This window comes from Stylophora pistillata, chromosome 1, assembly GCF_964205215.1.
Source record: "Stylophora pistillata chromosome 1, jaStyPist1.2, whole genome shotgun sequence".
In the NCBI taxonomy this organism is placed as follows: domain Eukaryota; kingdom Metazoa; phylum Cnidaria; class Anthozoa; order Scleractinia; family Pocilloporidae; genus Stylophora; species Stylophora pistillata.
In genome coordinates this window covers 30,106,446-30,134,354 of record NC_142519.1, presented here as the reverse complement: position 1 = coordinate 30,134,354, position 27,909 = coordinate 30,106,446, and the positions used below count along the sequence as shown (strand labels likewise).

At 36.4% G+C, this 27,909-nt stretch overlaps 1 protein-coding gene across 4 annotated transcripts; it reads right to left on the bottom strand.

The window, feature by feature from the left end:
* LOC111338969 (MMS19 nucleotide excision repair protein homolog) lies at positions 1-27,584 on the bottom strand. 4 transcript variants are annotated; one of them, XM_088724567.1, is made up of 37 exons: positions 27,478-27,584; positions 27,362-27,410; positions 26,360-26,463; positions 25,471-25,556; positions 22,045-22,119; positions 21,516-21,585; positions 21,102-21,163; positions 20,487-20,550; positions 18,898-18,959; positions 17,703-17,789; positions 16,122-16,196; positions 15,951-16,028; positions 15,834-15,863; positions 15,016-15,072; positions 14,782-14,830; positions 14,031-14,111; positions 13,448-13,518; positions 12,907-12,985; positions 12,154-12,296; positions 11,574-11,635; positions 10,919-11,016; positions 10,371-10,529; positions 9,268-9,339; positions 8,470-8,562; positions 8,188-8,281; positions 7,729-7,828; positions 7,552-7,623; positions 6,638-6,764; positions 5,351-5,451; positions 4,713-4,769; positions 4,445-4,558; positions 3,921-3,993; positions 3,375-3,457; positions 2,838-3,005; positions 2,295-2,354; positions 2,081-2,181; positions 1-1,467 (listed from the first exon to the last, which is right to left on the bottom strand). In XM_088724567.1, the coding sequence occupies exons 1-37, from the start codon at positions 27,545-27,547 to the stop codon at positions 1,440-1,442; spliced, it is 3,054 nt and encodes a 1,017-aa protein (XP_088580693.1). In that variant the 5' UTR covers positions 27,548-27,584; the 3' UTR covers positions 1-1,439. The 4 variants fall into 4 exon arrangements, with proteins under 4 accessions (XP_088580693.1, XP_088580735.1, XP_088580771.1 ...); XM_088724609.1 differs by lacking the exons at positions 25,471-25,556; positions 26,360-26,463; positions 27,362-27,410; positions 27,478-27,584 and adding an exon at positions 24,005-24,034; XM_088724645.1 differs by lacking the exons at positions 20,487-20,550; positions 21,102-21,163; positions 21,516-21,585; positions 22,045-22,119; positions 25,471-25,556.
* Positions 27,585-27,909: the final 325 nt, after the last annotated feature.

The following is a 27,909-nucleotide window of genomic DNA, read 5'->3' as shown; positions in this document are numbered from 1 at the left end:
CTGATTGATATTTTTCTTTATTCTCATCATTTTTCTGCTTGTCATTGAAGTAAAATTATAAGGAGAAACTCTCTCTTGATCACTAATGGCAGTTAAAAGGTTAATAAGCTTCTTTTTTTCTCGTCTCTCAAGCCAAAGCATTCTGCACAGAACTGTCGAGATATCCTCGCTCCTGAAATTCTTCTTTGACTAAAAAGTTTACATATGTGATTCTTTAGATGAAGACAACATCATTACCTGTCGATGGTTGCATGTTCTTTTCAGTGAGTGAAGTTACGACCCACAAGTAATCATGGAAATTTAAGCGACCTTCTTTTGGGTTTGTTTGCTTTATTTTAACAAACTTGTATACCTGATTAGAGATTACTTCTCAAGTGAGATGTAATGATAAATGTGTCACACAATTGGATTTTTAAACTTCTATGAACAATCGCTACAAAATGTAGTGAATTGGCCATGTGTCTTAATGAATTATTTGGTTTTATCAAATGAGTTGAAAATGTAAATTGGCCAGTGTAAAGATCTTTTGAAAGTTTGAGACAAGTAGCTTTAAGCTTAACAAGGAACTCTGTACGGTGACCAATTTACATTATCAACATAGGTGGTGAAACCAAATTATCTTGTAATACCCCCGGAGAGATGGAAAGCACTGTAAATTAGTGGAGAAAGTGTTTTAGGAACTGTATTTTTTTGAAAAAGGTATCGTCATGTTTTTGACTGTGACGACTTTCGTGTGGATAGACAAGGGCAGAAAAAAACACCAGAGCAACACATTTTCCCAGGAAAGATGTATCTTTAAGAAACCTCACTGAGGATTCATGCGCAACCAATATTCCTAATCACTGAACCTTCCAACTTCTCCCCTAGACCCAAGGTTTAGAGAGAAGACTTATCGACATTTGGAAAAAACAGGCCTCCGATAGGAATTTTCCGTTGGTTCAGTAAAGTGAATAGCCTTTTCCTTCTTTTAAGAGTATATTTAACAGAATCATATCTAGATGTAATGGGAAGTTCACAAGGGAACTCTTTAACATAACTTGACACTTTCTACCACTCTCTCTTTTTCAATATAACCAACTAATGCTTAAGGACGTCTATATTCTTAAAGAGTTCGGTTACTCTCGTGTAAATAGTTCTATTAATGTTCATTCCAGTTGATAAATATCTGTTGATAACTGAAGTGTTTCCTCTTATATTACTCTGAAAATTATTTTCACAGAAGAAGTTCACAGTGTTCCAACTGCAAAGTGTGTTCTTACGAATTCCCCAGTAGAATCGATTGGGTGTTCACCTGCAGTCCCTCCTCTCGAATTTGCTTTGGAGTCTAATCACTGTTCTGAGTCACAAGTTGGAAATCTGTATTGCTGGGGTAACGGCAAGAAGAGTTCATTGGTAAAATCTACCGGTTGTTCCCTATATTGGACACTAGTCAGCTAGCGTTATCTCGTAGAACTTCCTAGAAGAAACCTGTCAAAACACACAACATAAAACTTAGTAACCCTCTGCATGAAAGCAACAGAACAGATTTTGCAGGCTTTATAACGTGATAAAGCCACGCGGGATGTTGGGAAAACACGAGGAAAGCTTATCAATCACGAGCCAAAAGTGAGTGATTTATAAGCTTTCCTCGTGTTTTCCCAACATCCCGCGTGGCTTTATCACGTTATAGAGCCCTGAAAAAACATGCGTTCTATTGCTTTTATGACATAAATAGTTACATACAGGCTCGGTATAACTTGATAAGGCATCTGCTTGGAAACTAAATTGACCAATCAGGCGATGCGTACTTTGTTCATTATGTTATGAATATATATAGTTGTCGGCTAATTTTTTTAGGTGACTTCTCCCGAAAAGATATACTCCCTCTCAAACATTGCATGTCCAGGGTAATCCACTCGTACATTCCACTTAAAATTTTAATACACTGTCAAGCAAACAGGTATTGACAATTTAGTTCGAAACTTCTCAGGATAAAGAATCAAGAAATTTTTTGATGGATTAAAAACACAACGAACATCTCTTGAGCATAGTAATTATACTGATAATCAATAATTATTTTGGTCTTTCATTATGTCTTTACCATTCATTCCTGCATTTTACGGCCTCCTTTCGAACAAGTCTCTTCTTATCATCAACTGAATCAGCTAGCGCTCTACATACTTTCGTTTTGTACGGGTAAACCTGCCAGAACAGAACGGATAATGTATCAAAATTGTAAAAACATGACATATGGAAAGCAAAACATGGAAGGCTGAATAATGTGTAAAAGAAACAAAATGTAAACTGAAGATTACCACGTGGTGAGGTAAAGTTGTCAAAGCTCCAAGACACTTGAGAGCTTCCATTCTAACTTTCTGTAAATAAACACAAAATGAAGTTTTTTTTTTTAACATTAGCAAACCAACATCAAAGACTTGAATCAACAAAATCATGCCTCGCTCCTTCACTTAGTTATCACAGAAAACCTTAAAATTTTCATTTTTTTCCTTAGTTTTAAAAGTCTCCAAAACGTCAGGTTGCTGTATCTTAAGACTCCATTGCTCTAGGAACTGCCGAAAACCTTGTGACTAGAGAATTACCAGAAGTTAAGAGGTACATCAACCAGCAAATTGTTGATCAATTGCAGCAACATGCACTTAACCAGAGCAAGGTGGACATCCCTCTCGCTTGGGTGGCCTATCAGATAACAAGATTCACTGCCCGAACAAGAAGTCAGCCCAATCAAATTCATTAAGTGCCGTATGCCCCGCTATCGCTGTAAGAGCGATCCGCTTCCTCCCTTTTTGTCGACGACCGAGCAAAAACTGCTACGGATGAGAGAGGAACATCACAATTACCATTGAGAGTTGAAACTGTGTCAAACCCAGGAGCATGGGGACCAGTGAAGTCACTTGACGAGCGATAATCTCTGGCGCATCAAACGCTAGTGAGTACATGGTCTGTAAAGTGGACAGCTTTAAACTCTGTTCATCACATGACAAGGACTGAACCAACAGCGGCATCAACTACAGCGAGCAAAGAAAATATAAAGTATCGTAAACCATGGTCATTCTCAATTATAACGACACAGGAGAGCGGATCTTTAAAAAGTGTCGTAAGACCAAAACCAAAATAATCACAAAAGCCAATCAGAACAAAGGAAAATGTCAAAGGGAGCCAATAAGAACTCAAAACCCTGAAGCGCGGGAAAACGCGGGCGACCGAGTCACGTATGGTTTTAGTTTTGAATCTAATTGGCCTAGAAAGTGGCGCGAGTTTTATGGACCAATCACAGAGAGGAATAAATCAAAACCAAAGCAAACCCGGATTACTTTCGACTCTCATTTGAAAATGACTCCAAATGCAAAGCTCAACGAGTAAGATTTGTCACTCACATTTGGTACTTCACTGAGCAGAACCTGTTTAGGTATCCACTGTAACAGATGAGACAAGGCACAGAGGTAATGATGCTTGAATTCTACACAACCAAAAAAAAAAAAAAAAAAAACAGGGAGAGGACGATAAGTGCATTTGCAAATATGTTTTGGAAAGTACAAATTGAACTTACAACGCTAACGGTTCTTTTCCTATCCCTTCTTTTATTCGAAATAACCGACCCTAACCAACCATCGATTAAGTCTTGGTAAGACTTACACCCCCCTCCCCCCCCCCTCCCACCTCACTCCTGCTGTTGCTGCAATAAACCAATGCTAAAACCAAGGGATAAAAAAGAAGAACGAAATTAAAAACAAATCGGAGTGATATTATACATAACTGAAGAACCTGAAGAAAAGTGCTATTTCAATTAAGAAAAGTTGATCAGCATTTATAAGTCTAAAAGATTAGTTTACATGCATTGAAATCTCTATTGATCACTTTTCTAGAATTCTCCTTAACGGGAACAGCTCGTGACTTTTTAAGAATTCTATCTCCGATCCCACCTGGCTCTGCCGAGTGAAATCCTTCTATTAACTTGGGAGACGTCTCCATAAAAAGTCGCTGACGATACATCATCTGTTGACCGCAAAAACGGAGCTACTTCTTATTCAAAAGTTGAGAATATCCACCTTTCAACCTTGCACCATATTCCATTCTTAATGTAAATTCTACACAGAGGCCACCCAGAGGATCTCACTGCTCTTAGAACATTTACCAAGGAGGCAAGGACCCTGCGCTCCAATGTGGTTGGCTGTGGTACAATACATTCCGAAATATTTGAAGCATTCACATTTTCACAGTCAATGAAACGACAACGAAAACATTACTGTCATTGCTATACATGCGAGAAAGTTAAACACCTACGAGACTAGAGTACCTCGAAGAGAAGTGGAGTTCCACAGAAAACGAATTGCATTCTTAATTCTTTCTTAACTGCTCTTGGAGTTGAGTGAAATAAAAGAAAATCTCAAGTTCATGTCTTACCTCGAGATAATTTCATTTGACTAAACATAAATCTAATGCTTACCCTGTAATTCACGTGCATTTTAATGTTCATAACCTCTTCATAATCCGCCATGATGATATAAAAACCATCTCCTGCTACACGTCCGACATTTTTATCAACTAATAAACTCATAATCTGCCGAAATACAAAAGTGTGAAAGGCACATTAGACACGTTTAGTCATCAAAACAAGCCTCTGATTTCCAAACTAAGCTGAAAAGATTTCTTTGAATATAACATGAAAAGAGAATGCAAAGAAGTTTTAAATATAAAAAAAATACTCAACTTACCTTATCAATAAATAATGGCGCCAACGGATGAGACCGAATGACCAAGGCTTTTGTCAACTGCAAAGAAGAATCTTCATTAACAAATACAGAATCAAATGGCACCGTATGGTTACTTTAAAAGCTTGGTTACAGTCATCATGGGTTTGGCTAGGCCAGCTGTGCTTATAGGCTTGAGTTTCGCCACACTAGGGTAACAGCTGGGATAAACTTTGAAAAAAATTACAGGAAATTAAGTGGTGACACTTCCACCAAATGGCTCTTTGATTACTGTTTTCTTTGGTTGAATTGGAATTTGGAGCGTCGGCTTCACTTTTTAGCATTGATCAGTAATTTAAGTATCTAATCAATCTTAAAACACTGTCCAGTAAACAAGCTACGAGAATCACATATAAAAGAGCGAGCGAAGAATTCAAACCCAATAGAAGACTAAAAGAATAATATAGTTCGTTTTTCTTCTTGACAGGCTTCAAGATACCTTGAACGTTAAAAAAGGGAAAATTGACTCTAACACTCCTTAATGACTGAGCAATCTTTAATTTGCATCCCTCCAGTAACTTTCTCCAGCAACTTTCACATATGAGTACCCTTTCCGTATTTGTGTTTAATCACCTTTTACTCAAGAAATCATTATATCATACCCAAAGCCAAGTTATGGTGGCTCGTTTCAGTGAACCCTCTTTCTCACTGGCTTGCCATATCTTGCTAACCAATCCATTCACTGCTGAGGTTAATTCTTCACCTGAAGTTCGTAACCACAAATAAATAACTACAGTAAATATAACAATGAATTGGGAATGGGAGTGGTGTACAATCGCACCTGTATTTAGCGGTCACCCACGGGAAATGGCAGGGTGACCACCACAGACAAGTAAACGATGAAAACGCCGTTTTATGCCATGATTGATCACTTGATATAAAAAAAACTCGCTCAAAAACAGTACTAACATTGATTTTGGGATATAAACATGGATTCAATTTTACTTTATTCTTAAGTTTTATTTGGGTAGTTCCCGCGCTATAAATGACCATTCAATACAGGTAAAGGACAACACAAGTAGGCTGTTAGGACTCAGGAAAAGGGTGACCAACACCGCTTAATTAATAGAGGTGACCACTTTGTAAGGGTGAACATTACAGTGATTAAGGTAGAGGAAATTCGGGTCTTTGAACACTGACCGCTCAATACAGGGTGATCGCCTAATACGCTCCCGCTTAATACAGTTTCTACTGTAGTTATGAGAAGGGGTGGGCGGGGAGGGGGGAGGGGGAGGGGGGAGGGGTGGGAAGCTGATTGAACAACAGAACTATTCCAGACGTATTTTGTTAAAATTTGTGGCAAAAAGTTTGAATCAGAGGCATAAGTATTTAGTTACAATTGGATTTCTGTCTTATTGAGTACAATGAGTCAAAACCCAGCAACTAGAATCCACAGTAAAAAAAGAAGAGAGAGAGAACTCAACTGCGGTAGATAAATTAATGTATGGAAAACAATAGTTTTCATGTATGCCAGAGCTCAAAATCTCATTGGTGGAGAATCAAGAAAAGCTGAATTGCAATGTTGTGTATTAGTAAGAACTGGCTGCAAAGGTACACTTCATTAATTCTGACTCCAGCTAACATTCATTCGCTTGCTGGAGCGTTCATGTTTAGTTCTATCATCCTGTCATTTTTTTTTTCTCCTCTCTTTCTTCCTCCGTTGTTTAATTTTTTCTCCTTTCAACTGTTTCTCTCCTCTGTACAATCTGTTGGTCACACGTTCGTTTGATCTCTAGCTAGTTCGTTCATCCGTTGAAAACTAATAGCAGCGATACGGGACGTGTTGAGGAAGCTTATTAATACTTAACCTTTATACAATAACAAACATGAAACAGATTAATTGTCCATCACCGTGGTTAGTGTTCACTGCATAGCTACACATAGTTTACCTTCAGGTAGCTTGTTAATTATCCCAGCCAGGCATTGGGCCCCACATTCCGCACTTCTGCTATGATCACAATGACATGCTATTTGCTGAAGCCTGGGAATGAGAACTGAATGGCGTGGGACAGCAACCTGATGATATCAACAAAAACTACTTTGGTTCCATCAAACATTTACGAGAGCTGATCCAAAGCAGGTACAAGGATGACCAGAGAGCTCGGGGTGGGTTATGAAGGCGCTAACCATCATTCTAGCACTTCAACATTGTTGTAAGACTAAAACCTTGGTAATCACAGCAGCCAATCAGAACGGGTGGAAACATTCCAAGAAGCCAATGAAAACTCAAAGCCAACACACGTAAACAGCCCCAAGAAAGGGACACGCAAGTGACTAGGCCATGCTTAGTTTCAATACATGTAATAATAATGATAATATTTCGAAAATAATAATAGTAGTATTAATAACTATAATTAGTATATACCACACAAGTGAATAATACTTTTCGTGCACACTGATTGGCTAATTCGGAATTGAATAGCGAGTACTAATCACCTACGAGCAGCCAAGGAGAAAAAATGGGCGTCAGGTGTTTCATTTCCGACCACTTTTTGGTATATTAAAAGTAAAAGACAAATTTTTTGGTATCTGTAGTATATACCAAGACAACTATTATTCACCGCAGTGACGATAAAAGTGGTGGATATTTTGCTTCGTGGCTCGGTAAATATCCACTTCTATCCACTTCAACTTAAGACAGACTAATCACTTTAGATATTTAACTGTTATCAATGAAAGCTCTGTCAGTTTTACATCTTGGTTTGAAGAATGGGGTAAGTGATGCAGGCCCGGATTACAACAAAAACTCAATTGAAATTTACTTCACACAAGCTTGCGATACAGTGATGTAAAGCTAACTAACCTCCCGTCTTGCAGAGCATAAGGTGGCTGTTAACAGGGACACAAGTTGAGTTTGTTCCCAGGATGATGTGGGCTGAAAAAAAAAAAAAAAAACAACAACGAATTCATTAAGAGATAAACACATAATGACTGTACAAATCTCATGTTTACATATTGATAAGATGAACCAAACGTTTACCTCAAATGGCGAAAAATTTTTTTCTACTGTTGCTTGGAGAAAGGAGGATTTTCCATCAAGATATATCCCAACAAAATCTTCGAGAAGATTATGTGCCGCTCTATGAAAAATAAATAAATTAATAAGACAAAAACACAGGACAATATGAGGTAAATGACATCAACGTCGATATTAGATAAAAACAAGGAAAAATAGAAAGTACCAGACAAAATAAGCAAACTCGACTGAGCCCCTCTGTGTGTCAAAAAGTTTGCATCAATTACTTTTTTGAAACACACTGCAGCTATGGAACAACTTCTGATTCAAATTTCACAATACAATAAACCATAACCCTTGATGGCTGCTGGGTAAAATTTTTAGTAAACCCACTTTGATTTGACTAAATGGAAAGAGTCCACAATAAATGAATTCACTTGTCCAGTAACTACTCAAAAGTATGAAACTGTAAGCAACACCTACTCAACGTCTAGGTTACTAGCCACAGTCCTCAAAATGGTGGCAATGCTGTCTAAAACATCCTTTGAAATGGCTCTAGTCATTCCTTCTTTACAATCTGCAAGCCAAACGGGTGAAAAATGTTACTAAATAGAGAAGAACATACACTATTTGCAAATAATAAATTACTAATTGTCTTCCAGCAGAACCAAAGAACATTGGATTTCACTGGCTGTCAGAAATGACAAGACTAACAACATCAACAATAAACTTTTAAGAATTCAAAATATCTTGATCAATAATTACTACTCAAAGCTGATTCGAGAACAATCTTCATAATATCAGGAACAAGTGATTGTTTGAAGTATGCAGCTGAGGTGATTCCTTTCTGAATTGAACCTGATAAGACAAACAAAAATCAAATTGTTAAAACAGATTAAATACAAACTTCCACAAAATACCAAACCAATCATATTCATTACTGTTACAAAGGGTTGAAAATGTATGTTGATGAAATAGAACAAATACAATAAGTTTTTTTTTGCAATGATCACAACATCCTTATCTGGTATTCTTCAAATGAAAATTTCCAATTGCCTCAAGAGCAATCTATGATAGTACAGCCTGGACACTCTATGATTAGTCTGAAAGACCTGCGTCTCTCCCTCTCTCAGCCAATCAGATGCAAAACTAAAACGAAAAAAACTCACACACTCACAATCCTTCACTTGAAGCTGTTCACTTGTTTTTATCTTTTTTGAGCTCTCATTGGTTCCTTGTGACTATTACCTATGTTCTGGCTTACTGTGATGTTCTTTGGTTTTGGTTTTATAACATAGAATTAAAATACAGGTTTGTTCTTCTTCTTGCCTCAAGACTCCAACAAAGACAATTTATACTTTACTGGAAGATCTTCCATGTTTCTATGTTGATATCATCATTAAATTCGATGTGTACTCAGGGAAACAATCAAAGAGTAAAGGAAAGTATAAGACGGCAACCGCAGAGAGTAGATTAATAATTTTGAGCTTTTGTTTTGCACCATTTAAGGTGTTCAATACAAAGAACAAAACAAAACCACAACAAAGTAAAAAAAATACATACCTTCCACAATATTCAAAATACACAGAAAGACTGCACAAACTTGGGACAGAAAGTCTTTGTGAGAATTCTCCTCTGAAACCAGTTTAAAGTTCTCTTAAAAACTATAAGCTTATAAAACATAAATCCATACAAACAAACAACAGCAAGAGTGATGTTGACAGCACTCATTCATAAGATACAATACAAGTGAAACTTCAAGCACCAAACAATGCTCTTGGGAAAGACTTCTCATGATTGCAATGTCATCTCCTCAAGGAGGAACTTAGAGAGGATACAGAGTGACATTTGGGGTCATTTTGAGCATAGAAAAGAACAATTTTATGAGATTGAAACCATGAAATAATTTTAAGCAACTGAAGGAAAAACAACCACCACAAAGGAATGAATTTGCCAAAAGTGTACAAATATAGTTGAGGATGGCGAGGGTCAAGACAGATTCTAAATGACACACTTGAAAGTTTAGGCCAGATTTTAAAAATGACTAAATAGTGTCATGGCTTTTAAAATAGGTGGTAGAGGAAAGTTTTGTGACACCTATTAAGCTGCCCCTTAAGCTTACAAGTTATTACATTGCACATAGGGTGGGAAGTTCACATCTGTAAGTTTGATATATAAGGAGACAAAAATGTGTGCACTAGAGGGAGGTTGTTTTGTAACAGGTAAAACCCCAATTAGTTCAAAGCTGCAGCATCCCCCCTCCTCCAAGGTGATCCCGGGCATATGACCATTGTCTGTTCCCTGGGTGTGGGAAGTTTGCCACAAAAGGCCCTCCTGCAGCTGAGGAATTTGAACTGAAAGTGTTCATTCCCTCCAGTGGTATACATGTCTTGTTTTCTTTAATATGAAAGAATAACTTTAAGGTTATACATTTGTTCTTTTAAAGGGGCATTTGACCATCAAATCTGGCCCTTAGATAGCACATTTGAATGCAGATTAAGCTGAGAGGGGTGGGAAATTGAATGAACCAATCTTCAAATGCATGCTGGTTCGTGGGGGGAGGGGAAGTTGAAGCTTTAAACTGATGGATGCATAAGGCCAAAGCAAGGGCTCCAAGTCTGATTTATTCAATGTGACATATGAAATATCTTTTTCCAGACACTCACCATCACATAAGAACTGCACATGTTCAACAAGCCGTGGGATGACTGCATGGATGATTGACTCCTCTGTGCACACAGCCCCCAAAGTACTAAGGACACACTGGTGACTGACAGGGGTGGTCAAGGTTTGATTGCCATCTATATCCATAGCTGACCCTTCCTCTGAGAAAAAAATCATAGCATTTATTTGAAAGGATGAAAAATATGGTATCTGACATCTGATAGACTACTTGATCCTCCATCCAAATTGTCTTGCTGCCCTAAGTGAAACAGGAAGAAGTAGTTGTGGCAATAAAATTCCACTTTTAAAAAGCAGTAAGTCAAGGCCTCTCACAGTCTCTCTTAAAATCACAAAGAAGCTATACATGCAAGTGGTAAGATGACAGAGAAATAACAGACTGTCACACATGCTAAGTTTCCTCAGTCTTTTCTTTAGCAGTAGTTGTCTCAAGTGTCATTTTAGCCATCCTTCTTTTTGCAGACATGTACACAACAACTTTGGGATTTATTGCAGTTTCAGTCAATAACAAAATTTAGTTTTGGAATAATACCAGTTTTAAGATGCATCTCCAGCAGGGGGAGCATGGTGGAAATGATAATGGCAGGATAATTTCTGGATAACTGTGACAATGCAGCAGAGCTAATATGGCTGAAAACAATAAAGAAAGATACTTATGGAGTTCACGAAACGCAATAGTATATCATTGGAAGGCAAGAGGTAAAACATTTAAGTTCTTCATAACCACAGCCCATGTTTAATGGCCTTGCTCACCTCTAAGTACAAATGCACCTTCAGGCTCAATGGTTGAGAATTGTAGTGATTCCTTTTGGGGGCTAAATTATTTTTCTCTTTGTATCAAGTTCGTGATAAAAATGAACAACCCCCTTCTGTTTATAAAACCAATTTATAATCAATAAGAAAAAAATTTTGAAGCTACATAATTTGTTGCCTTAATTTTTATCAGACTTCTTTCATAAAGGTGAGTACCGCTATGCTTGTTGATCTTTCTATAAGCACATTAATAATTAATGGAAGTCACTTTTACGGAAACATTATGCTGTTTAAAATATGTTCCTCGCAACTGGCATGGGCCATGAGAGGCTATTTTCATACATGTATGAGAATAACAAAAAAGCCCTCCAGTTGCAAAAGAGGAATTGTAGCAAATCATCAGATTATTATACATTTTGCAATAAAAATAATACCTTAGAGAAGCTTCCTTGCTCCCAAGTACTATGGATGTAACATGCTCAACAAGCAACTGCACCTGTCACATGTAAAGGAAGTATTAACTGATTAAATCATGAAGGCTGAGACTGTCATGGTCTCTCCATCTTAACAAAATGTAGCCTACAGCTTTTAAGTTTACTGTTTGCAATCCATTTATAATTTTCTCCAGCATCATGGTTCATTTCTTACATATTCTTCCCTTTTAGGTATTTAACTCCCCTTAGCAACATTTCTTTTAAGGTTCTATTTCAATTCATGGGATAATTTCAGTCTTATCGACAATAAGCTATTGGTGAATTGGCCAAGAATCACAATAAATGGCTCTGATCCAAACAAGTAAGTAACTACCTTTAGGGGAAGAGGCAAGTAACACAAAAGTAATTTATCATCTATCATATTATGAAATATGTTTTTTTGTGTGCATGGGAAGTATGCATATAGCATTTTCTGTTTATCCAACTCTTTTATCTATAATTATTCAATTGAAAGAGGAAGTAAGAAAGAACCATAAACAATTTGATGGTTGGATCCATTGGTGTTTTGTTCTTAACTTGCCTCTTTTTCAGTTAAAAGTCCAGTTAAGTCAACAAGAACCATGAAACACTCCACTGTTGCACAACATAATGTTGAATTCAAATTTGCCAAGAAAGGAAATAATGTTGTAGAAAGCGCTTCCTTGTATTTGATCACTTGGCTGTCTGGAGATAAAAGATGAATTAGATAACATTGGAATATCTCAGTCTCGTGTGTTTTAAACATTTCAAAGAGATCATTGTCATACGTGCACTAATTAAAATGTGTTGATTCCTTCTACCGGTGGTTTCTTTTGCAGCACTTAATCTGGATATTCCATTGGGGCATATTGTATGACAATGCGAAGAGCCAATGCAAATAAGACTAACTCACAAGCTTAAATTAATTCTATAAATTGAAAGTACAATTTAAAAAAATTGGCATTTGTCAAGATAGATGTATATAAATCAAAGCTTCACAAGAAAAAAATCAATATCACTATTTCAAATTACCTTTCTAATGTCATTGAATGACACCACATTGTTGTTGTGGTTCAGATTGTAATAATAAACAACTGAAGATTGTTATAACTGAGTTGCCGTAATTACATCATGATAGTGAAAACCAGATGAAGGGCATTTTAATGAACAACTGGTTAAAAATAATTAAAACAAGAAAATATGTGGACCACAACCTAATTTCAATTGATGTGATAACCAAAAATAAAATCCCATCAAATGCAGCAAAATTATTCTAATTATTTTTGACAGTCTTTTATTTGTATCTCATACATACCAGCAGAAACTCCATGAAAGGTTTTAGCAGCTCTGAGAAGGTTTGTAATTGTGTAAATGAAGTTCTTTTTATGAGAAACCTAAATCCATAAAAAAGGACTATTTAATGGACATTGCTTCTGGGAAGAATGATGGGGTAAAATGACAAACCACCATTCAGGAAAGGAACATGCTGGAGTTTGAAATAAATTTTAGGTAGAAACACTAATTTGATATGTTCCCTCCTTTAATATTGATAAAATTACCATAATCCTTGTACAAGGTAAGATCCAAATCAATCTAATTTGAAATTACTTTCATCTCAAATCACTCTAAACTATAAGAAACACATTCTCAAAGACTGGACCTGAAAAAAACTTAAATACCTACGGGTAGCCTTGGAAAATAAATATGTTAGAACTTCCATTATCCAATTAGCTACTTAATAACAGCTTTTTATGTATTTTAAGGACACCTTTTTAAGGCACCTCAAAGCAAGCCAAGCTTAGTCAGTCACTGCTCAGAATACTTAATTATACTGCTTTAAATTCCACTTCACTTGCCTCAATGTCCTGTGTGAGTTGCTCCAGCAACAGAGGAAGGGTCCAGTCCATAATTCTGTGGCAAGCAGGCTCTGAAAAACAACACAGCATGAATTGCAGAATGACAATATACTTCTAAAGACACCAGGATACTGTGTTCTTGTTTGCAATAATTGTACTTTCATCTTTTTTTTTCTTTTGTTTCATTTACCTTCAATTTATAGATGGCAAAAAAAAAAAAGAAAAACAAACTTGGTCTGTAACTTATAGAATAGACCAAAAGCAACACCTAACACTTCCACACTCAAGATCTTACTTATTTAGTAAATCTCATTACTGTCTGTCATACAATTCTTGTAATGACAGTTTAATTCTGTGGCAAGCAGGCTCTGAAAAACAACACAGCATGAATTGCAGAATGACAATATACTTCTAAAGACACCAGGATACTGTGTTCTTGTTTGCAATAATTGTACTTTCACCTTTTTTTTCTTTTGTTTCATTTACCTTCAATTTACAGACGGCAAAAAAAAAAAAAAGAAAAACAAACTTGGTTTGTAACTTATAGAATAGACCAAAAGCATCGAAAAAAAAAATTAAATACCTGTTGCTAGAGCCACAGCTTGTAGAATTCTTCCACACTGCCTCATTAGCTTAACGTCACTACCAGTCAGATTACCACAATCTGAGAAGAAAAAGGTAATTCTGTGATTTCTCTTTCCTTAAAGAGGCTTTCTAGAGAATCAATTTCAACAACCCTGTTACCTCAATATCTTGGTAACCCCCCCTCCATTCATCTTGTCAAATTTTCATTTTAATCCCCTCAAGTGTACACCATACCAGTTTGACTTCAAGGCATTCTGTGCTAAGTTATTTTAGTTTTTCCAACCTCATATTGTAGGGCTAAAAATTAAAGTTTCTCTTAAGTGCCAGGCAATTTAAAAGTACCTTAATCATGAACGTTTAAAATGTTTTTGCTGTATTTTTAAGTATACATTCAAATAAGACCAGGAAAGTCAGAGCAAGAGCATCCAGAAGTTGTACTTAATCACATAAAGACCAGAATTTTAATGGCGAGAAAACATTTACCTAAAATGAACTTTGTGAAGCAAGATTTTCACTAGTTTTATGTCCAACAATAATATATCAACACACTTTCAGTAATACAGTAAATAAATAATGTTCACTGTAGGGTCATTCAATGTAAGTGCTAAGTTCTAAAAAAAGATATAAACTCGTGTGAATAAATGTTCATTGCCATTAACTTTATCAAGTTTTATACCTGTCAGTGAGTATCTCCTGTTATCAGTAGTTTTTTTTTGTGGGGGGGAGGGGGGTTGGGAGGGGAGACTCACCTTTGTGGATACTTTCCAGAAAATCATCATATTTCTCCTTGGTATTTTCCTGTAAAGTAATATATTAAATTAATAATCATAGTGAAACAATCAATACAGTAGGCAATTAAAAGAAATGTAGTTGAGGTCATTTTAACTTAAGGTTCAGAATTTCAATTTGTTTTAATAATTACCAGTAGCTCATATGATAAGGACCTCAAATATCTGGTTAAAAATGAAAAAAAATTGACTTACATCTATAGATCTACAGAGGGTTCTCACAATGCTTGTTACTGCAGCCAGACCAGCATCCTATCACATTATTGAAATGCCAACATTACCAAGGGAGTCATTAAAATGTAATTCATGGAGTGAATAATGCAATTATTAAAAATAAAAAAAATATATATATATTTCTCTAAGACTGTCGTTACATACATACATACATACATACATATATACATAGGTTAATTGACCACTCCCCGTAGGGCTTTTCAGGGCCAACACCCACCCATCCCACCCCAGGGGAGGATATCCACCACACAGTAGTCTAGTGCGTGGGAAATTAACATCTCCTACCCCTAACCCTGCAGGAGATGGGGCCTAAGGTTTATTCATCCTTATCCGAGAAGACTAGAATATCTATCCATTTCTTGTTAGAGAAAGGTAGCAAATTCTTCTTGGTGTATTTTAAGACCATGAGTATTGGTCCGGCCAGGGCTCGAACCCTCGACCTCCCACACAACACAATCCAGCGCTCTAACCAATTGAGCTATATTCTACGCGCTAACGAGCTATATTCTACACAGTTTGTAGCTCTTACATAAAAACTATATTAATATTAATCCTAACAAAATTGAAATGCCCATAAATCTAATCTATGTTGGTAAATACATGCTTTTATGAGCCCAATCAGAAAATAAGAGTTCAAAACAAAACTGATAAATAAATTAATAAAAACCCATCTTAAATTTGTACAGCATGACATATGACAAAATCTGTAAAGTATTAATTTATCTGACTAATTACACCAGTATAGCGCATCAATACGTGTACAGTATATTCAAACACACCTCTAATACAGGAATTCCTGAATGGAAAACCTGGTTGGGAAAAAAAAATCAAGAAATCAAATTTTAACTGTTATCAAAAATCTATCAACTGGAAAGATAAATAAAATAAAAACTTACTGCACTTTTAAGACTTGTCCAAAGAGGCTCCAAGAACTCAACTAAATAATTGCTTTGATACACTTCCAAGCATGCTGACTGTAAGAAAAAAATATGGTAAAAAAGTTATGTTGTATTAAATATAATGTTAATTAAACCATTTCAGGTTATGTGACTGGATGAAAGACTTACCAGCGTCAATAAGGAGTCAATCTTTGCATCAGTGATATCAGATGATAGCTTCTCCATAAGAAGTGGAAAGCAGAACTATAATTGTGCAATTGAGAAATAAAACATTTAATTTAAAGTTTGTACTACTAACAGTAATAAGCTGCAATTAACTAACTACTGACAGACCACTGGACAAGTGGTATTGAAATTGGTACAGGTTTGGAAGAAACAGCATATGGGGTTTGTACAACTGTAGTTCTCCAGCAGCTGTAGTTGATACAAATCAATTTTTTCCTTAAAGTGCACCTAAACCCAAAAATTTTTTTTCGCTTAAAGAAATAAGCTTATTTTTTGGAGTATTTCTGAGCAAAAATTTTTTAATTTGCTTAAATCTTAAATTTTCTGTGCCAAGTCAAAATACGGAAAATCGGCTGCCATCTTGCCCCACAACCGAGTTTAAAGAGGAATGGCTCTAGCGGATAATGTGACGTCAAATCGAGAACACGAAAGTCTGCTTTTCACACATTTTCACTTGTTTGGGAAGGTTTTGGCCGATATTGTCCGAAATATGCCGACCAGGTGTGTTGTATGAGGAATGTATGAAGCGTGATACCCTCTTGCAAATTTCGCACGTTGCTACATCCTCCTACGACACACTTAGTCGGCATATTTTCGGACAAAATCGACTACAACCTTCCCAAACAAGCGAAAATGTGTGAAATGCAGACTTTCGTGTTCTCAATTTGACGTCACATTACCCGCTAGAGCCATTCCTCTTTAAACTCGGCCGTGGGGCAAGATGGCGGCCGATTTTCCGTATTTTGACTGGGCACAGACAATTGAGGATTTGAGCAAATAAAAAAATGTTTGCACAGAAATACTCCAAAATTACGCTTATTTTGTTAAGCGAAAAAAATTTTTGGGTTTAGGTGCACTTTAATTGACCTTGGTCACTTTAGTGTCCAGGGTTGCTCTCCATTTGACAGGTCTGGCAGATTGGACTGTCTAATTTCTGCCCAATCTGAACCTGTCTGCCTGAGCTCATACATACTAGACTATTGACGGTTACTGTATTCATTTCAAGATATGCACAGGAGCTTTGAAATCTCAAATGTTACATACACTGGTGCAAAGTAATTTCTATTCCTTTTGGCATTGAAAACATGTTGTACATCACAACTTGTAGACATATTACTGAAAAGGAGTTGACGTTTGTTTTTGATTTGCACGAGAGAGAAGCAGCTCTTAAAGTTCGGACAAACTTAGTTTATGCAAAGCAGTCTTAGCTAGTGTCCACTGGCCCAAGAATGTCTTAGACTTGACAAGACAATGAAAAAGGTATTCTCAATAAGTGTTGCAGTAGCAGTGCAAATGTTTAATGTCTATGCTAACAACAAATCTCGTATGGAAATGTGAAATCTGATAAGAGAAAAATCCTTTTCATGTCAAACACCAATACTTTGTACATCACTTGAGGTGACACTCATCCATAACTTTGCTATTGCCCACTTGTTTTTAGAAGAGCCATTGCTGTTACCTATTAAAATTACTTTCAAATCATAATAACCAACTTACTAAAATACTCATTTAACATCAACTCACAGGGGCAAACTGATTTGTAGCAGCAAGACACTTTCTCAAACTCATCACCAAATCATCTTTCTTGATTCCATATGGATCATCTGGAGGCTGAAAAGATGATGTCAAAAGTGTTTAAATACTTTCCTGTTAACCTATTATAGCCACCATTGATGCTACACCCTTTTACTCTCAGGACCTGATCCTCAATTCTCCCCTCTGGCTGCTACACATTTCCTTGCCAATCTGTCAATATAATTTAGTGTTGGTTCAAGAGAACTACTTCTACTTGATAAGTTTGAGTATTTCTCATTACCTGTTTGCTGTATAATGTATGGATAAATATATAGGGAGAGGTTAAGGCCATAGGGGAGAAATTCTCTCGACATTTGTAGCACCAGTATATACCTAATTCATTCGAACTCCTTTTTTTTCTTTTTGCATATCACACCTCTTTAAATATTGGCAATCATGGGTTAAGGATATAAAATGAGTGAATTTTACAATAAGGAGAAAGTTTTTATTTAACTAGTTTAAAAAAACTGTGAACAAAATCTTTTCAACCAGGGTATGTACTGTACATACATTTACAGTATGTCACCTAAAATATAGCATGAATTTTACCGTCACATATAATTCAACATCATAAATAATAGAACCACCAAGTTTGCCTAACAGTACTTTGGCTTTCTCCAAATTTGAGAAAAAAAAATTATACTTATATTTGAAACTTGATGTAATATCCTTTGATTCTATCCAGTAAATCATAATTATCTTGAAAACCTTGATATCTTTGTCACATGCATCCTAAAGGGATGGCATTCCCACAAATGTCCACTTAACTTCTTAGAACAATACCAGTTAGGAAGAAAAGACCTGGATTTTTGGTCAAAGGCCTTTTACTAATAATTCAAAAAACATATACTTTCAAAGTATTGCTCTGATTCTGTTGTACCTGTTATTAATATGTATAGCATTAGCTCTATTTCATATTGTAATGTACAGTACAGCAACGTAATTTGACTTAATGACGATCTTCTTTAAATAACTCAAGTTCTCACGCACTCATATTTTGCCAGAAACTAATGTATGATCTTCAAGCCAACTGACGGCTGATTGTCAGAGTATTCCTTCTCATCTTTACCAAAGATGGAAAGGTTTACATGTCAAGGAAAATTGAATCCAGATCAAATAGATTGGCTGGTTTAAGAAAACTTACTGGAGTGAAATCAATAGGGAAATAGCATGATGTCACTTCAAACAGATCTTCAGCAAATAAATCTGAAATAAATCATAATATCATATGACAATTTTGGGGCAATTAGAACATTTACATTCTTAACGTAGGTATGTAAAATCATTTTGTGACAAACAAGGGTGCAGATCATAGAATTGCAAATTATCATCTCAGAGATGTTTTATATTTCACAGTTGGCCACTGCTACAACCAGCAAAAAGTGCAACTACTGCCACGAAGAAATTTAGTGCAAACAACCAAAGGCTGTCCCTGTTCCCCGATTTGTTGTTGTTCATTGAAATTGCACTCGTGGTACTGCTTATCTACCCAAGGGGGAGAGGGAGGGTACATTATGTTAACTAGCACTCATGGTACTGCTTAGCTACTGGAGGGGGAGAGGGAGGGTACATTATGTTAAATGGCACTCATGGTACTGCTTAGCTACTCAAGGGGTAGAAGGAGGGTACATTATGTTAACTGGCACTCATGGTACTGCTTAGCTACCCAAGGGGGAGAGGGAGGGTACATTATGTTAAATGGCCCTCATGGTACTGCTTAGCTACCCAAGGGGGAGAGGGAGGGTACATTATGTTAAATGGCTCACATAGTACTGCTTAGCTACCCAAGGGGGAGAGGGAGGGTACATTATGTTAAATGGCTCACATGGTGACATGTCTCAACTACTTTTGCAACTGCTTGTAAGTTGAGACACATACGATTCTTTGCCTGCCATATATTTTTCATATTGATTGATACTCTGAGATCATTACAATTTTAAACAGGACATCATTGGGACTAGAGGTTCCAAGCATTTAGAATAAGGACCTGTCCCCTGGATTGTTTTAACACAATCTAGTCTTCAGTGATCTCCCTTCATAAAATCAAACTATTTAAAGTAGTCCAAGACACTTCTTATGAAGTAAAAAAGAAAAAGATCAGACAAAACAAGATGGTTGGAATAATATCATCAGATGATGATTTAGTTTTGAAAATTAGTTACATATAGCTATTATTTCCACAGATGCCCAAGTATACTGTGTGTGATTTGGGGGTTTAAAGGACAAACCTTAAGGGAATACCTGACATATTCAGCATAAGCATGTGCTATTAAAAAGGGAAAACTACATAATAAAAAAATAGAAAAGAAAAAAAGCATAATAAAAGTGAGTCGAAAGTCTCATTACCTTAATTCCATCGCTGAGTTGTCACTTACGGTCGTTTTAATACTATTTTGGTGACTAATTCTTTGTACCGTGTGTTATCCTACTATATATAAATATAATAGGCAGGTCACTTCAACCCATCCCTTAAAACCAAAGGTCTCCACTTGAGGCCAATAAATTCCACATAAGTCTACCAGTTTCCTTCAAATTAGCACCAGCCAGAGTGAATTGCAAAAAGTACCTGCCCATTCGAGTGGCAAAGTTTCCAAATTCTGCCGCAAAATCACACACAGTACACTTGGGCTGCCTGTGTTATTTCAAGGCAAGGAGCAGAGGGGAATGGAGCATATTTCTCTTTTTATCTGCTGAACCAAGTACAATGAACCGATCGCAAAGAACCATACTTACCTATTGAAAAGTTGCTGATGATGACTCTGACCAGCTCAAACACCAGGAGTAAATTTTTGGGGTCCTAAAATCAATTGGAACCAATTTTTTTTAAAAAGGAAGAAAGCTCTTATTATATCTCAAAAGTGACCAATCCATCTTTACACTTTTTTTTTCACTTAAAGAAAGAGTGTAACTGCCATCAAATTCATCATGGTTCTTGTTTTTCAATGCTTAATATCTACTTCTGTCAATAACAACTTAAAAATCAACTGTGAGACAAATTCAAACAAATCATTTTCTTTCAATCTGTTCTCACTGAACCCTGCTGATTACATGCGAAGTTTTTCTTAGATTTGAAACCATCATTTTCACAGGCTCCAGGGCTGTGGTCTAGCAGTGCCTGGTGACCCCTGGCACCTTACTTTTGCTCTTGGGCAACTCAGGAGTCTTAGTTTTTTCCCAAAAAGTATATGCTAGGCACCCTGGATTTCACAGCTTCATGGGCTCCCTTCAATTTTTCTCAGAGCACAGCCTTGGGCTCTATTGCTTAGATGACTTCTTTGATTTCCTCGTTCTAAGCCAGAGTGAAGCAGATTCTTAAGCCAAGTATGGACTGAAAACTTCTCTACTGACCTTTTCTCCATCCATAGCTTGGATGAAACCAAACACAAAATCATTTCCAATACCCTTCAGAGCTGTAATTAAGGACACAGGGTGAACAAAGTGAGTTTGACGTAATTTGACTCCAACAACAACTACATCAACTTGATCTGCTCATAAAAGTTGTCCTTGTGGTTTAAACAGTATTTTTATTGCAAAATACAATGAAGTACCACTATCAGAATTCTTTGTCCATAATTCAGTACAAAAATATGCAACATTTGGATTCCATGTCATGGAAAAGTTTGAATCAACATTCTTTTATCATCAACTTAAAAATTAGTTGATTAAATACAGTGAGTGGTTGGAAAGACAATTTTGACAACATCACATTATTAGTTTAGTTTCACTGGAGTAAGGACATGGATTTCAGGGTTACAAGCTTACCTTGAAGATGTTTATTTAACACAACTGCAAACAGATTAAATGCAGTGAGTCTTCCTTCCTTCAGCAGAGACTGGATATTGAGCAAGGCAAGAAACAGAATGACATTGTTTAATAAATTTCATGAAGAGGAAGCCCATTGAAAAAATTAATGATACTTATAGCCATAAACATGTAGGCCCTGATAAATGTGAAATATGTAACAGTAGTGATATTAAAGGGCTTCAAGTGATAAATCTATTGTCAATTTTCTAAAGGCACATGTACTGTGACAGTTTTTGTTACACACTATAGGCCAAGAGTGTCTTCAGAGATTTCAGTTCATTTCAAGTTCAATAGATTTTTTATACTAATTAACATGAGGAACGACATGATATTACTGGTCTCCTAAATTGATGCCGCAAAAAGATTTTCGAACCTCCTTGCATTACTTCTTTAAATTCTCCGTACATAATGTTCAAAGGGCAACAAGTGACAATGAAACTAACTTGCTTTATCAAAAAAATGCCTTCAACACATGAAAAAACCTTACCTGGACATGAACTTCTTTGAACAACGTCTGCATAAGTTTAACACAGTCTGCATCTGTGACATCTTGATTTGTGACCTACATGTAAATCAAGAAAATGCAACACCTTAGGTTTTATTCATGTAATGTAGATTTGACTCTGAAAAGTCCCTTGGGGATGAGCTAGTAAAGTATGTATGTATGTAGGTAGGTAGGTAGGTAGGTAGGTCCGTCTGTCTGTCTGTCTGTCTGTATGTATGTATGTATGTACCTAACACTTCCACACCCAAGATCTTATTTATTTAGTAAATCTCATTACTGTCTGTTATACAATTCTTGTAATGACAGTTTAAAAAATTTGGTATCAGATCAATTAACAATCCCCTAATTGATATTTTTCTTTATTCTAATCACTTGTTTGCTTGATATTGCATTGATAATTATTATAAGGATGAGTAGCACAGTCACATAGCCATTTGCTGTAACATAGTCCAAAAATAATTATATTATTGTTTTTTCACTTTTTATCACTTTTTGACTTTAATTTTGATGGAAATGTACATTGTAATAAATATCTGTAAATATTTTTATTATTTTGCATTAATAACACTAGTTTTGGTATTACCCACAATCCCTTGTGGGCGTGGCACATTTCTGTTTTTTCGTAAAATCTTAAAAAATTCAATGTAAAAATGGGAAAAAAAGAGGTTTTGTAATTGTTATTTCACATTGTTATTTCACATTGTTATTTCTTTTGTTTCCATCTACTTCGGTTGAATTCCCTCAGTGAACTGCACTACAAACGGTGCACGTGGTGAAAATCACGCAATACATTCATTGTGATGCAATAATCTGCCTGTAGCGGCCGACACAAGCGAAGCAAAATTTCGACGACAACTATGAGTTTCGCAAATGAAGACACACTATGAAGCGAGGATACATTTTACGGACAAGCCTTGAATCGTTTTATTTAACGTAGTCGTGGTATCCAAGTACTTATCGTAAACTAAAATATGAATTGATAAGGAAGAAGCTAAGCTAAATGCGAATAGACAAACCAACATTCCAAACATTCCGATATAGAGGCAAGACGCAAAGCTAGCTAAAAACTCAGACAAACTCACAAAAAAACTATATATAAGCTCAAGGAAAGGAACATTAGCACTTGCATAACAGTCCCGTTTGTAAGAATTGAACCAAAACGAACTTCAATATAAGTTAGGTATTCGGAAGCGAAACGGGAAATCCAAACAGACACTTACTCTAACACAGAAAACTGTAATCTTACGGCAAACGACAACAACCAAACGATAAACAAAAAAAACTTCAACTACTCTTCTCTAAAAATCGCACACGTCAACATTAAAAAGGGTCCGCGTGATTTGCTTACGAGATTACTTCGTAACCTCAAACACGCGCACTGTCTGTGTAAATGATCCATGTGCTTTCAAAGAGAAGCTGCGAAGGGGCAGATTTCGTGGAAGTTTTGGTGGTGTTTTTCGCCATATCTCTTCGTCACTTTCCTTCGTTACGGTTCATGAACACGGCAGCAATGGCGGAAAGTGTTTCCGCGTCGACGAAACGCAAATTTCTAGCATTAGATCCAACGAAATGGGTTGAAACGTTCTGTAAATTTAGCTTAACACAAGCCCATTCCAGGAGAGGTGACCTTGTTTATTCAGCTTAACAAGAATCCCGTCTGCCTACGGATCAATCGGTGGATATGTGATGGAATTAAGCTCAATATGGCCGCTACGAAATGTGTTTTCGCACGTTTTATTTTGATCTGGAAAACATTCTACTTGACGGTTCAACTTCAGCGTTGGTTTGTAAATACTGCAATGTATGCCCATTACAGTTTTGTTATTTGTTTGTTTCTCACACAGTCGAAATTGTCATTATTGCTAGTTTTATACAATATGGTTGTTTTAACTGTCCCGAGGGTTACATCGTTCAGTGATAAAAACAGACGTTTATAACTTACGTTAGAATGAACCATTCTTGTTGCAAATCATACTGCCTGTTGCTTTTGTCATAAACTACTAACGGCCAAAAAATAGTGGCTCCACGTGCATTCGGTATCGAAATATTACATTTTTTTCTTCCGTCTGATACATTTCATGTTACGCGTTACACCCAGAAATCTACGCATTTTCAGGAAATATTTAGTTTTTACAATTTTAACTTTTTTCGCAAACCTTGTTTTCTTTACACCAAAATGAAGTAGGATAACTAAGCTTACACTGTGGAAAGTGTGAGATTTAGAGGTTAAACCTTCCCGAATATATTTGTTAGCAAAGGCACTTGAGTCCAAAATGGCGGGGTGACTGTGCTACTCATCAAGGAGAAATTCTGTCTTAGTCACTCACAGAAGTTAAAGGTTGAACAATGAGTACTTTTCATAAAAAACTACCTGCAGATAATGACATCTAGTATTTATGAATTTAAGGTCAATAACATGACCATAAAAAGAGCTGTGGAGGTGTAGTCTGATCGTCCGGGTGAGTGTAGTCCTGAGAAGGACTGTTGTCGGTGGTAGTGACTGACGTTTCGACAACCTGTGCGGAAGTCATCATCAGAGTCAAGTGAATGATTGTTGTCAGTAGAATGTTCTTATTCCAGTTCGTGTGAAATGATTGGTTGGTTTTGCCGTGATGTTATTGGCTGTAAGACTCAAGTGACGTAAGTCAGTCGTGATTGGTCTGTTTCGATCTGTCGGTAAAGTTAGGTCGTTCTTTTTCGGTCGTTTGTGATGTTTATGTCGTGAATGAGTCGTTTGTTACCCCCGGGTTCAAGCCATTTACTGCATAAAAAGAGCTGTTCAAAGAAAAAAAAAAAAACCAGGAAGACCTGTCAGGTGGTTAGAACACATGTTCCCATTCCTTGAAATTTCTATGTATAAATTAAAGTAAGACATTCTCAAGCAGAATGGTAATAAGAAGACAGAAGAAATGAATCAGGTGGATATTAATAGAAAGAGTTAACCCTTTACACTGTAACATCAGTATACATATTCTCCATAATGTTCTCCTTACATTTCTTAAGATGCTGAAAAGGAGAATTTGTTCAACAATCAAATAGCTTTTAGTTGTTGATCATTTCCTTTATTCTTGTGACCTTAATGTGTGATTCAGGGTGACATTGTAAGGAGAAACTAGATGCTTGTCACTCTTCAGGGTCAAAAGGTTAATATCAGAGCTATTAGACCTCTGAGAGATAAAAATTATATGGAATGCGTAGTGACTGTGGCCAGTGCAGAAAATCATACTAAGATCTCAGGAGTGAAATGATTAGTTAACACAACATACACCTTATCAACAGGTAAAGCCTTGCCACATCATCAAGAATTTCAAATCGATCTGTTAGGGAAGGTATCTGAAGTAATTGATTGGGTTGTTAGGTTTTGGAGGAAGATATTTTTCTCAGCCAAAAATAATAAAGTCCACATACCAAGGCAAGAATACCAAACAAGGCATGAGGAATAATGGTGTAGTGATCCTTGAGTCTATCACACAGAAATTCACAAAACAATGCCACTGAAAAAAGAAACAAAGAAACTTATTAATAATTAACTTAACATTGAAACTCATTGTAAGATAGGGCCTCTCATCTTCCTTCTCCTCTGCTCTCTTGCTCCAAGGGGTACAAAGATGAGAGACCCTGGGAACAAGGTTGGCCAGTGATCAGATGGTCCTTGGATTCTCTTCTGCCTAAAGAATTCTTACAGTGCTCTATTTTCTGTCAGCTCTTATCACTAGAGTTACCCCTCAAAAACTTGTAGCAAGTTAATATATTTTTTTTCTATTTTTGAACTGAGATCCTTAAGTCAACAGCATCTCATGGATGGATGGTGGTACTCACAGTAACCATGGCTACTCCCACAGACTGTGGCACCTTTTCACTCTCACTTTTTATTTTTCATGAATTTTATACCAGGTGGAGCAAAAAAAATCTGATCTGAGTTTAGATTCTATTAAACCATTTTAAATCTATGCTTAATTTCATTTTATAATGTACATTTTTGCAATCAGTGTATTAACCTCTCTGGTTGCAATCCCTTCTTGTTGCAAACAGAAAGAGTATGCTCTGTTTCTAAATCACCCAGCTCTCCCTTGAAAGCACTTACTGTTTAATGAAAACAGAATTTACTTTCCCATTGGGTAAAATCAGTGGGAGAACTTGCCATAGGTCAGAAAAGTGTGGGCAGATCATAAAATTAGTTTTTAGATATAAATACCACCCTAACTCTATTGACAGAGCAAAATGAACACTTGGTCAAAATAAGTTAAAGCAAAGAGCCTATAACAGGCTCATATTCTAAAGACTTTACTATAACAACCTTCTTTTTCTTTAAATTGAAACCCAACAAGGCGATGCAAGACTTCAGACAACAACCGCACACCATGGCACCTCTTATCTACATCAGTACTGGTCAACTGCGGCCTAAACATGGATATAAAAATACAAGTAAATCAAAACTATTATAAAATTCTTAGTTGGGTCTGGTTATCAGCAGCCTGGTTTGAGATATAAATGGAGTGTGTGTGCGTCATGATTGTGAGTGGACAGTGTAATATATCATTTTCATAGGCCTCTTGCAGGTTATGTAACCAAACAGTACACATATCATTTTCACATGCTTTTACACAGACTGTTGGGTTCATTATCTCTTGATGGAAGCAAAAAGTAACTGTTAACTGTCACCTGTTATGTTTTTATGATTATACTAGAAAAATGGCTATTTTCGTTATCAAGTGATGTCATTCTTTTCATTCATTGATCAAGAGACTTAAGGTTGTCCAATCCGATCTCCACCTTATGGTCGTCTGGTGTTGTTTGTCACATATATGATCACAGACCAAATTGGACTCAATTCAGTCCTGTTATCATTATAAATAATACTGGTTAGCAGTTGAGTACCTTGAAACTGACTCTACCCAGCCCTATTATTATTGTAAATAACACTCACCAATGCCCGAATATATTCCGCGCGCCTTAAATATACACTTGGATAAGATGATGGCATCGTGAATCGAATAAGCATTCTTTAAAAAATCGAGAAACAAGGGATTTTGAATGTTCTATTCTTTTTTTACCTTTAAAATTCATGAAAAGGAAAAATTTGGGCAAGAGTACGATTTAACCCCATATATTAATTATGTATTTAGACTAGTAGGCTTTGTTTTTAAAGTTTTGTTGTGAAAGACAAAGAAGTGGAATGCATGATTAATGTATGGGATTATATGGTACTCTTTCCAAAATTTGTTTAGCTAAGTATAACAGATTACATAACCTCGAATTACTACACTCAACGCATAATTATGGATGAACGCTTACTAACCCTAGTTCTTCAACAAAAGCAACAAGATCTAGGTTTCCGGAGCGTACGTCTGCAAGAAATATTTTTGGACCATCAATATAATGGAAAGCAGGACAGATGCACTAAAATTTCCTTACCTTTCACGATCCTAGAAAGTTGTTGTTCAACATTTGCTTCCAACATGTTTTCACTGCCTCCGTCCGCCATGTTGGAAAATCGCCATGTGCTGTGATGCGAGGGGACTGGGCCTAATACAGGTATGCAACGCGTTTCGACTAGTAAGTGCGAAGGAATGTTCAACTTCTGTGGTAAGAGTAATCTATGCTAGCGGGAGCCATGTTAGTTGCCGACGCTCTAAATATTATAACTGTCATTTGAAATAAGTAACTGTGAAAATTCAATGGAACTGTACAATCAAAGGGTTTACCAACGCTCACAAAAATTTCGAAAGACGTTCACACAATTTACTGGATGTAAGGACCACCTGAGATGATTGAAACCACAGTTTACTTCAGTCCACGCAGGAATTTAATTAATTTCGGAAGTAGGCGTATATTAGGAAGTAAGTA